This window comes from Phaethon lepturus, unplaced genomic scaffold, assembly GCF_000687285.1.
Source record: "Phaethon lepturus isolate BGI_N335 unplaced genomic scaffold, ASM68728v1 scaffold1633, whole genome shotgun sequence".
Taxonomy (NCBI): Eukaryota; Metazoa; Chordata; class Aves; order Phaethontiformes; family Phaethontidae; genus Phaethon; species Phaethon lepturus.
Window position 1 is genome coordinate 28,471 of NW_010528159.1, and position 12,201 is coordinate 40,671.

The 12,201-nt window shown below is 41.1% G+C and overlaps 1 protein-coding gene across 1 annotated transcript in view; it reads right to left on the reverse strand.

Annotated features, from left to right (window-relative positions):
- ZNF532 (zinc finger protein 532) overlaps nucleotides 1-511 on the reverse strand; it is a gene marked incomplete at its 3' end in the record, with an annotated part of 24,412 nt that extends 23,901 nt beyond the window's left edge. The window contains exon 1 of the mRNA XM_010283573.1: nucleotides 1-511. This exon is cut by the window's left edge and continues 1,861 nt beyond it. Within this exon, the coding sequence (XP_010281875.1) occupies nucleotides 1-494 (494 nt within the window).
- Between the last annotated feature and the right edge of the window lie 11,690 nt (nucleotides 512-12,201).

The following is a 12,201-nucleotide window of genomic DNA, read 5'->3' on the forward strand; positions in this document are numbered from 1 at the left end:
GCCAAGACATTTGCTCTGAAATTTGCACGCATCTCCTCTTTATCCGGGGGGTCATCCACCTCAATTTTTTCATCATCATCAAATTCTTCAGCACTTGATATTGGGCTAAACTGGTTGAAAGCTGAATCCTTCAGTGTAGTCTCAGAAGCTGACCCATCATCTTTAAGTGACTTCCCTTCATCTTTACTGTAACTATCAAGAGCTGATGACGTTAGAAAGCCATTATGCAAGCCATTGCCTGTGGAATGGTGGCCATCCTTGTCGACTCCTTCGGAAGAATCAATAGTACGCACATTTTTCACAATGACACTCACACCAACATCAGATGATGACGGGGCATGAGAATCTTCATCTGTGTGAGCATTTTGTTTTATGTGGCTTTCATGGTCGTCATGTCCAGATTCAATAGCTGCTTTTGGATCAACCATGTCTGGTATGTCAAAGGCTGCAAGAAGGTCATCGAAATCTGGGGTCTTCATATCCCCCATGGTCATGTATTTGATTGTAAGCAAATCTGTAAAATAAGCAGAAAGTCATTATCTCAGTATTTTAAGCTCTAACAGCAGTCTTACACAAAATAAGCTCACATATATTCACATATGCCATGCAAAAAGATGTTATCGCACTTCCGAAGTAGTATTTTCAGAAATGACACATTTCAGAACAGTGTTCCAGTGCAAGTGTATAGTCAAATTATTACACCAAGAGCTATAGCTATCCACCAACTTTAAAGACTGTAACCTAGTCATTTCATTCTAGGCACAAATTTCTCTTCAGTGACTTTCTTCCCACCCCCTCTCCTACACTCCCTCCCACCCTCTCCCACATATTCTATGATTACAGTAAGATACCTAGACTTGCATGAAAATAATGTGAGGCACGTGCAGTTCCTCCTCAGTCTAGATCTTCCTTGACATTTGCATTACCAACCTGATGAGCTTTCTTGAATATGGTACAAATGTGTATCTGTTGAAGGTATGCAAGGAATGAAGCTGAGGGTATTGTTTAGTCTCTGTGAGCAGTTAACAAGGCCACAACCTTGAGGGAAGGAACAAGACCACAAAGGGAACATAACTATTCAACTTTGACTGAACTGTCCTAATTAACATCTAATTAACATTAGTTGACATAGCAGAAACATGCCCCCAGGCAGGGAAAGCCCACTACCCACAGAAGCGCCTTCTTCACTAAGCATGCGCCATAAAAAAGAAGGACACGGTGACTTCAAGTGGAGACGAGGCTGGCGGGAACCAATGGGAACAAGGGTGACGGAGCCAACTTCTAAAAAAATACCGATAACTGTTGCTCAAAATGTGTCCATATTTTCCGTGTGTTAATGGAGGGGTGCTAGCTTTGGGCACCTACCACCTAGCAGCCAGGTCTCTGCAGATTTGGAATAAAAGCAAGTATCTCAACTGTTCTGTGGTTTTTGGCTCTCTGCACACTGGGTGAAAGAACCCGTATTTGGGACAACATTTCCACTAACAGTTTAAGACTTCTGCACTGTTTTCTATATTGCTTTTTAAGAATCATGGAGTGTCTCCCAGTGTTCACAACGCTTTTTTCAGCAACTCTAATGAAGAATCTGCTGTATCTATACTACTCTTGGCAGGTGTCTCACTTACTTTAAAGACCTCCCAGAACAGAGATTCTACAACCTCCAATGTAATCCACTGCAGTCACTCACAATTTTCACTATTACATGTTTCCTACTGCATAATGTGAATCTTTCTTGATGCAATCTCAACGAACTACATGTGGTTCTATTCACCTATCCTCTTTGCAAAAGCACTTTACTCCGAGACCATTATCTCTCTTCAACCCTCTCCTTTTTAGGCTAACCAACCCCAGATCTTTAGGGTTTTCTTCCTCCTTACAAATAAATTTTTCCAGATCCTGTTGTTCTTGTTTGCCACTGCCTCTTTTCTTAGATTTTTTCCTTCCAAATCCCAAATCAAACAGGTAACTCAAGCCCCACTTGGTGACACCCCCCCCTCCAGGTGACTTAAGCCCCACTATGACTTTTCCCACAGACATTTCAATAATATGCAGAGGTGTGCAGGGGAATCACTTGTAGAGGTCTACAAAAATCAGTTACAGAAAGCACATACACATTTTTTCATTCTCTTTCATAACCATGCACAGGTATGATCTGTGTCGTTGTGACAGAGCAGTTTTTCATGTACTTTCGTTTTTCAGTAATTATCAGGCCAAAGTCAGTATTCAATTTGAAAAGATACTTCACAGAATCACAGAATGGTTGGGGTTGGAAGGAACCTCTGAAGATCAGTTGGTCCAACCCCCCCGCCAAGGCAGGATCACCTACGGCAAGTTGCACAGGAACGCATCCAGTTGGGTTTTGAAGGTCTCCAGAGAAGGAGACTCCACAACCTCTCTGGGCAGCCTGTTCCAGTGCTCCGTCACCCTCACAGTAAAGAAGTTCTTCCTCATGTTGAGGTGGAATTTCCTGTGCTGCAGTTTGTGCCCATTGCCCCTCGTCCTGTCACTGGGCACTACTGAAAAGAGACTGGCTCCATCCTCCTGACAGCCCCCCTTCAGATATTGATAGGCATTGATAAGGTCCCCTCTCAGTCTTCTCTTCTCCAGACTAAACAGCCCCAGGTCTCTCAGCCTTTCCTCATACAAGAGATGTTCCAGTCCCTTATCATCCTCGTAGTAAGTTCCCTGTCTCTCTTGACACGGGGAGCCCAAAACTGGACACAATACTCCAGATGAGGCCTCACCAGCTCAGAGGAGAGGGGGAGGATAACCCCTCTCGACCTGCTGGTCACACTCTTCTTAATGCACCCCAGGATACCGCTGGCCCTCTTGGCCACCGGGGCACATTGCTGTCCCATGGATAACATTGTCTACCAGGACTCCAAGGTCCTTCTCTGTGGAGCTGCTTTCCAGCAGGTCATCCCCTAACCTGTACTGGTGCATGGGGTTGTTCCTCCCCAGGTGCAGAACTCTATGCTTGTCCTTGTTAAATTTCTTTGTCCTTACTTAGCCAAGTGTTATTGTTAGAAAGTGCCCATTTAGGAAGCATCCTGTCTGCCCTCATGCCTTTGTGTCCATACTGAAAGAGTGGAAAACATTCTTATTACATAGCTCCATGTTCTGTCATTATCAATTAACATAGGCCATCAGAGAACCACAGGTGTGACTAACCACAGCAGTGCTCTCCAAGCTCCTCATATTAGCTTAGATAAGCAAGAAGCTGCACGCCCCATGGCAGAAGGTCTGTTGGAAGACACTTGCCAATGGAAATGCATCCTACAAATTCAATAGCTCACTTCCTCCTCCTCTTAGCTCGTTATCTCAAGTTCTGGAGAGAAACTACTTGCTGGCTGCTGAATTCAGCTGTAACAATGCTAAGACAACTCATCAAATGCATATATGTTTAAATACAAACTTTTATGCACATCATTATCATCATGGGCAACACTCTTCACTGTTCCTCAGGAAGATGAAGTTTATTAAAATGGCATTATCTCTTTCCTGTAAAAGAGATAATGTATGAAAAATCTGTATGACTTATGTATTCACATAAACACAAACATAAACACACACAAAAACTGGCTACCTGGAAGTCATTATGGACTCTAAAAAAGGCAACTGAGGAAAAGTTCTCAAGGATACTGGAATGCACACAGACATTTCATATAATACCTCAAAGAAAATGTGTAATAGTTTTGAAAATTGTTTACATGGTCCACTTAATGGTTATGTTTCTTTGACTAACTTACTAACTCCTTTTCATTACACCACGTCCTTCTGCACTGCTGAACTCAGCATGTGATTCTTGCAGCTGATGAATTTACTCTCTTAATCAACTCGTATTTCCTTTAGTTAATGGACAACATACAGTAGCCTATCATGGTAAATGCTCATTATCAAGCCCTCACTACTTTTGTAAAGCATATGGTTATAATCTATACTTATCAGACGTAAGATTGTTTCATAATGCTGGTAATTCTGGTTTTATTGTGTATTTGTTTAATTATAAAATTTTAATATCCATTTATTCAGAAGCAAGTTTCTAGCCCTTATGTATTTAAAACTAGTAACTGGGATAAATTGAACATAAAGATTTAAGAAAAAAGACTAGACAAGTAACCAGTACAGCTCAACTCTCTTGCAGTATAACCAGAAGCTAACCCATGGCATTCAGTACACATGACAGTAGACACCTTCCTATACCAAAGGAAGACGATTATCACACTTATGCACAGGGCTGCAGACCTGGATTTTAGTCTACTCTATATACCTGAAGGATTTCAAGATCCTGTGAGGGGGCCCCAATTACAAAGGTAGTTATCTAATAAATACAAAAATACACACCTAATACCAAAATTACAAAGAAAATCCTTACAAGAATTAAATGCAAAAGATTCCAGAGATCAAAGCATATCAAATCCATGTAAAACCACACAAACAGAGCCTTAATGGACAGTTTTTCATGATTCAAGGTACTAATCGTTTGCATTCTGACTGTACATCTGTCCATAGGTTTTCATTTTACCATTATTATGTACACTCAAAAACAACCATAGAGTCTTCCTAGTCTAAAACTTCCTCTAATTACATATACTGGAATTTAATTAACATTCAGCAATAGCAATGAATTAAGTAAAGGCCCACTTACACAGTATTTTACCCAAGTACGTTTAAGAGTAAAACTGCATAGCAGAGGAGATACATTTGTCCTTTACTGAGAAACTCAATTAATTTAATTCCAAAATGGGAAAGTATCTCAAAAGAATTCAGAGGTCTGCAGAGCTACGATCATAGATTTATCCACAGAGAGCACAATGCATAAAGCTGCAGGTGTCATTCGAGTGTATGCATAAGGAACAACTCCTGTGCTCTACCAGAGCATGAGAATGGAATGGTTTCTTCTACATGGGGGACTGAGAATTATTGCTGCCCTTATGAAGAATCTCTCTCATCCTTCAAACTTATAAAGCAATCCAAGTTAAAGAAAAAGGGACAAAATACATGGCCAGTCTTGGTAAACACGTAAGCCAAGTTGTAACCTGGATATTTTATTCATCTCTTCCTCACTATTCCAGTGTACCATTTAAAATGTAGTGTATAAACTATGTTTCCACCACAACTGCCAGGACTCTGAAGCCACATTCCTCCCTTTTTTATCTCCAAAAATCTTTCAATAACTCCTTCCCTTAAGGATAAAACTCTGCCTTTTATCCAAGATCAAAATTAACTGACACCTTGGCTGCCAGACAAGCTGTTTGTCTATCCCTTCTCTGAGCCAACATGATGCCTGTACATACTTCAGAACAGGAAATGAGGCAAGTTCCTGGTTCCCTAAGAAATTGTGAGTTTCCAGGAACTGGAAATTCTTTAAGAACTGCTTTTAAAGTGTTGAGAGCAGAGCTCAGTGTCTACAAAGAGACACACGAAGGTGTAAAAATCTAGCATCAGAGGGCTGCCATTAAGATGATCTTCAGAATTGAACTGAAAAACACTCCACAATGTGTGCAATCAAGGATATATTCCTCAGACTAAACAAACAAAAACGTATTTAAAGCAACAACCTGCAAGACCCCTACCTCCTCAAACATCTTTGCCTGAAGTAATTTTTTTTTTGTTTTTAGTTTCTAAATAATAGAAACCAAATTCACCTCAAAACAGGGGAATGTTAACTTGAAGCCTGTGTTATGAGGAACAATGGATAGATGATACAATAAAGTAAATACCCCTGTTTTGTGGGTACTCGTATAAAGAGCCAGTTCTTAGATTTATTGACTCTGCCCAAAGTACTATTCCATTTTCAGATGACAGGTCTCCCCTTGTAACACTGCTTTAACTTCCCATGGACTAGTTCCATTCCCCGGCTCTCCACCTAGCTGTCTGCTGATGTTTACCAGAAGAATGCCAGGAAAAGCCTAGCACTTCTGTCGTAACATTTGTAGCCTTTAGGGTGCTTGAATTACTTGAGAAAAGTTATTAAAGAAAATCAGTTTCTTTAAAAATTCAAGCATCACTTTGCTTACTGATTATTCAATGATAAAAGTAAGTAAAAAGGAAAAAAATTCTGGATACAGCCAATAGGAATTAGGTAAGAGAGCCAGGGAGCAGTGAGATGATGCAATGCTTCTGGGTTCTGTTTTTTTGACCGTGGGTAATATGACTTCTAGGAAGATACCACTGAGTCTTAAAACCTTAAGATAGCAGATTCTGAATATACTTACTTCATGATTTCCACTAATCTCTTTGGTGACAACATCCACCCCTATGTGTGTATCAATATCTTACTGAAACATAAGGTGTGAATCAAGCTCTGGGGGATAAACAAAGATTGTTTTGTTTGTGTTGATGCTTTGTTCAAAGCACGCGTGCATCACTTTCTACATTCTTCTTTCTTTGGAAATGCATGTCCTGAAATAAGTGCTTCCTATGAACAGTATGAAGAAAATGGAGCAGGTTTTAGCCAAAGAAAAATACTCCTTGACTGGTCCACCATCTTACTCGTCCCAGTTAGCCTTTTTACTCCAGTTCATCCGATAACACATTCCAGTGAAGCACTCACTTGGGTAGGTGAAGCACTCACTTGGGTAGTTACGTCAAAACAAGAACCAGTCCATAAGAACTCTACTGACAGTGGAAGAAGCAAGCAGGACAAGAATTTGATGCTACACCCATGAAAAACAGTTAAATTCTTGTAAACCTTCTGGGGCCTCCATATCCTGGCTGTTCAGATGGAAAACCTAAGGATGTATTCAAAGATTTTAAAAGGCTGACTTCCAGAAAAAGGGGAAAAATCTGCAAGATGTAGTACACTATTATCAGGGATTCCAGAGACCATTTTGAAATACTGCTTTCTTACAGCAACTATTTGTGTAGATGTGAGGAAGGCTCAAATATGCAATGACTTAAGTATCAACCAAAGAAATATCAGGGCTTAGAAGTAAATAGCTGCTTCTGAAGGAATAATAAAGGCAGTTTTGTTTTACTACATGGAATTTTTGTCACTCCTCCTCAAGCCCTGTATCTATACCCATTGCAGGTGGAGGGACACTAGCCATACGAGGAAAACCAAACCAACGCACCCTTTCATGTACTCTGACAAGGTGAGGAGGTGCCGAGAAACACACATTTTTTCCTCACTTTCTAAATAACATTTATCTTGTAGCTTTGGCTTTAGGACAGCTGCAGATGGGGCACAGTAGTCTCCACAAGAAAAACCAAGCTGCCTACAAATTGCTGCTGAAATTAAAAGGTACTTTTTGGTGTAAAGCTAAGCGATTATTATAAACACTCAAACCAGACTCATTCTAGGGAACTTCAACAGCCTAAGGAAGACAACAAAACAGAATCATCTGGCAGCTCCCAGACAGGTCGTATCTCCAAACTGCTCAAAACTCTGATTTTTGTCTGTCAGGTACAAGCACAACTTCAAGCTTTCCAGGCCTAGCAATAACAAATAATCCTCCCTTTCCAATTGCATGAAGGCTTCTAACTATCGTTTCTGGATTACAAACATTGTCTAACATGCTCAATTTTTATTTATTTCATCATTAACCTTTAGAGAACTGACCAACTTTCCCTCCTTGACACTTGCCCTCCTGCTCATCCAAATCTTCACTGCTCAACCACAAGTCTGGTGACCCTATGCAATTGCTTTAACTGTCTGTACTAGTCCTGCCTTTTCTACTGTCTACCTACCCCCTGCCTTCAAATCCCACATAACTCTATACTTACATATGTAACTCCATGCTCTTGTTCAAACAACTACTCAACACAAGCTTCCCTCAGCAGCAAGTCTGTTTATTATTCAAGGAGACAAGAAAAAAACCCCAACTTTAGTTTTCCATCTACCTATGGAATTCATGTTCTTGTTACTACATTCCTTCACCTTTCCTACAGTTTTTACCTCTATTTGTACTAAGTGCAGTTGAGGACTGTTCCCTCTTTAGAGCAGAGACCGTTTCTTTTTTATGTTCTTCAAAGAAAGTCAACTTTCTTTTCAGTACTATGAAAACAAGAGCATTGAGATAACACTTTTGAGTGTCTAGCACATTGTAATGTCTTGATTCTGGAAGAGTACTTCTGGTATAACCATATATAATAATTTTTCTATTATAGTTAGACTGGTATAAATTCCCAGTTAGACGTAATACTATTCCAAAACAAAATTCTGATCATCTAGTATAATTGCTCCACTTCCAAACATGAGTAATGATGCCTAAATAACGTCATGCTCATTCTGGAACAAAATGCCTACACAGGAAGTCATACCAGCCTAACCAGCATAAAAGCTCCCCCCCACCCCTTTCTGTATTATTACGCCAAAAAATTTCATCAGGTAGAGAAGACTTAAGTGATTCAGGCAGAATTACAGTCATATATATCCTAACATTAGGCAAACATCAGTCTAATACACAGATTATATGCAGTTCATTAGTTATTCAACATATATTAGTAATTATGACAAACACTTCTGATTATTTGCTTTGAAAGCTAAGTATCTGAAAGAAAGACAGAAGCAATATGCTAATTCAACCACCAAACCTTCTTCAGGAAATGAGAACCACATCTCAAATCACAGCTTGGTGTGGTTTGAAATACTCAGCAGGCAAGCAGGATACGCAAGAGGCCACTTTAACCACAATCAGCAGTGTCTGGCATATCCACATAAAATACAGGTTCCTTTTTACTTATCAAAGGTCCCACAACTTGTTACTGTTGCAAAACTCAGACAGATTCCTGCTTCCAGAAATACAACTTTCGTAACAGGCAGCATTTTGATTTCTTAGGATAAAGGTCTCATTTACCATCCATAGTATCAATAAGGTCATGCCAGTCTTATGTAAATGTCTTTGGGAAGTATGGAATATTTTACAGTTAAAATTTATACCAAGCAATCTGCTATTTCAACATTACACACCGTATCTAGCTGCCTTTAAAAAAAAAAAAAAAGGAAAATCCAATTTGTGCTTATGCATGCACCTCAATGAGTGAGAGAAATCCGAATTTGCACTTCTGGTTTTCTAAGAGAACATTCCACCAATTTTTTCCCTCCCTCCTACATCTCAAAAAAGCTTTGGAGGGTAAGTATTAGCCTAGTATTTCAAGTATTAACATCTTTAGCTTTTATTTTTTACTCAATGCAGTAACTGCTGTTGATAGTTTCAGAAGAATTTCAAGATTTATTCTTTACTAGACTAAAAAAGTTTTCAACAGGCATTTCACAGAATCTCAAAATAGCTGAGGTTGAAAGGGACCTCTGGAACTCCAACTTCTCTGCCCACAGCAGGGTCAGCTGTAACAGGACCCTCAGGATGCTGTCCAGTCGGGTTTTAAGTATTTCCAAAGATGGAGACCCCAAAACCTCTCAAGGCAACACGTTCCAGCATTTCACCACCCTCGCCACAAAAAAAGATTTAAACCATTAATTAGCGTTCAGATCTACTCACATTCACTTGCCTTACCACCTGCTTGTGATGGTATCTAAACGCATTTTTAGAGTGCACCATAAAACAGAAGCAAGCTATGGAAGCTTATAAAAAAATAGAATCATAGAAGAGTGTGGATTAGAAGGGACCTTTCAAGGCCATCTAGTCCAACCTCCTGCCATGAGCAGGGACATCTGCAACTAGATCAGGGTGCTCAGAGCCCCGTCCAGCCTGACCTGGGATGTTTCCAGGGATGGGGCATCTACCACCTCTCTGGGCAACCTGAGCCAGGCTTTCACCACCCTCATGATGAAAAACGTCTTCCTTGAATCTAGTTGAAATCTACTCTCTCTCAGTTTAAAACCGTTACCCCTTGTCCTATTGCAACAGGCCCTGCTAAAAAGTCTGTCCCCATCTTTCTTATAGCCCCCCCCAGGCCCTGGCAGCTGCAGGAAGGTCTCCCCGGAGCCTTCTCTGCTCCAGGCTGAGCCCCCCCAGCTCTCCCAGCCTGTCCTCCCAGCAGAGCTGTTCCAGCCCTCGGAGCGTTGCTGGGGCCTCCTCTGGCCCCGCTCCAGCAGGTCCGTGTCTCTCCTGTGCCGAGGGCTCCAGAGCTGGACGCAGCCCTGCAGGGGGGTCTCCCCAGAGCGGGGCAGAAGGGCAGGATCCCCTCCCTCGCCCTGCTGGCCACGCGGCTTTGGGGGCAGCCCAGGACACGGTTGGCTTCTGGGCTATGAGTGCACATTGCTAACTTAAGTCCAGCTTTTCATCCACCAGTACCCCCAAGTCCTTCTCGGCAGGGCTGCTCTCCATCCCTTCATCCCCAGCCTGTGCGGATACAGGGGGTTGCCCAACCCAGGTGCAGGACCCTGCGCTTGACCTTGTTGAACCTCATGAGGTTCACATGGGCCCATTCCTTGAGCTTGTCCAGGTTCCTCTGGATGGCATCCTGTCCCTCAGGTGTGTCAACTGCACCACTCAGCTGGGTGTCATCTGCAAACTTGCTGAGGGTGCCCTCGACCCCACTGTCTGTGTCATTGATGAAGGTATTAAAGAGTACTGGTCCCAATAAGGATCCCTGAGGGACACCGCTCATCAGTGATCTCCATCTGGACATTGAGCTATTGACCATCACCCTCTGGATGCGACCATCCATCCAATTCCTCATCCACCAAACAGTCCCCTCATCAAATCTGTATCTCTCCAATTTAGAGAGAAGGATGTTGTGGGGGACCTGTCAAAGGTCTGCCACTGCCCATATGCTGCTGATCCAGAGCACAATGCCGTCTCATGCCATGCTCAGGTAGAACATTTTGGAACTGGGACAGGGTAAGAAGCTACACAAAGCTCAGCTAGTGGTTGTGATTTTTAAGGCTGTCTCTGCCGCTTGTTTCCACAGCAGACGATCCCAGTTCACATTTGACTTTGATCTACTTTCATGCAAGCTCTACAATTAAGATGCTATAAGCAAATCTGGATGCTGTAAGGAGGGAAAAAACTCAAATGCCAACCTTTCTCAACTATTAATCCAAAATATTGTTCAGTATTATGCACAAAAGACAGTATTATTTTAGAATAATTGCTAAAGTATTTACAAAACAATAAAAAATTATTTAACAAACCCATTCCTCCACTCATTCTACTTTTATTCATCTATTTCTAGAATACCAAGAAGCCTGTTAATCCACACACTGGCTGCAAAAGTTATTTTGAACTAGCAAATGCTGAAAACAAGCAAGCAATGAAACCACCGAAGTCAATGCATTACCGAGGGTATTCTGTTGATTTGAATAAAAGTGCAGTTTGGTTGTAATTGTTTACAGTATTTTTAGCTTTTCAATTCAGAAGTGTCTTCCATATGAATTTTGGAAGTTCAAAATCACATACACCGGGAATTAAAGCAATAGTAGCAAATTACAACTGGGATGGCAGAAGATAGAAGTCATGGGGAAAAAAAAAAAATCACAAAGATATTGAATGGCATGAATGTTCATGGTGTATTGCTGCAACCTGGCAAGGAGACAGACCTACAGTGCATGTGGATGCACATTGTCTTTTCCTGCTTGACACAATAATTTGGGAGTCCCCAGAGGCCACAAAGATGATCCTTATCTCCATGCAGAGAATGCAGATGCAGCTGCAGCCAGACTAAAGCTCGAGAAATTATGTTGCCTTGTTTGCTGTTAATTCATACAGGCAAAACTTCTTCCAATCAGTTTGCCCACGGATTCAGGTCTATAGCCTTATGAATACAAGACCTCTGCAGAGGAGGAGTCTCTTCCTCCATCTAACGTGAGGTATGCCAAAGTGCTATTTGTGCTTACTGCTTAGCAGAGTTTTGCAATTACGGATTACCAAGCCATGCCAAACCAACAAGTAAGATATCTCCAAAAGGAGCCTAAATTGTTTTACAACTGTAAGCATGTTACTACCGTTTTCAAGACATATCCATCCCTATAACCAATTATAAAAGAGCAGGCAATTGTCCTCTTTTCTACTATATTCTGCACCTGATTACAGATCCTTCTTATCTAATGTTAAAAGATGAGCCCTTTTCCCCTGCAAATAGGTATAATTAAGTAAAACAAAATTTCTCAAGAACGGTCTTGTTTTGTTAAGCAAATTTCCAATTTTTTTGACTCACAAAATAGAATTACTTGTAGTTTACGACTCCTTAGAAGCCTCGTCTTGTAGTCTAACTCCTCTATTTTTGAACTTCGTAATTTTTTTGCAAAATGGGTATCTTGAGTTCTTTTTGGGTAGAGGAAAACAGGAAGGGAAA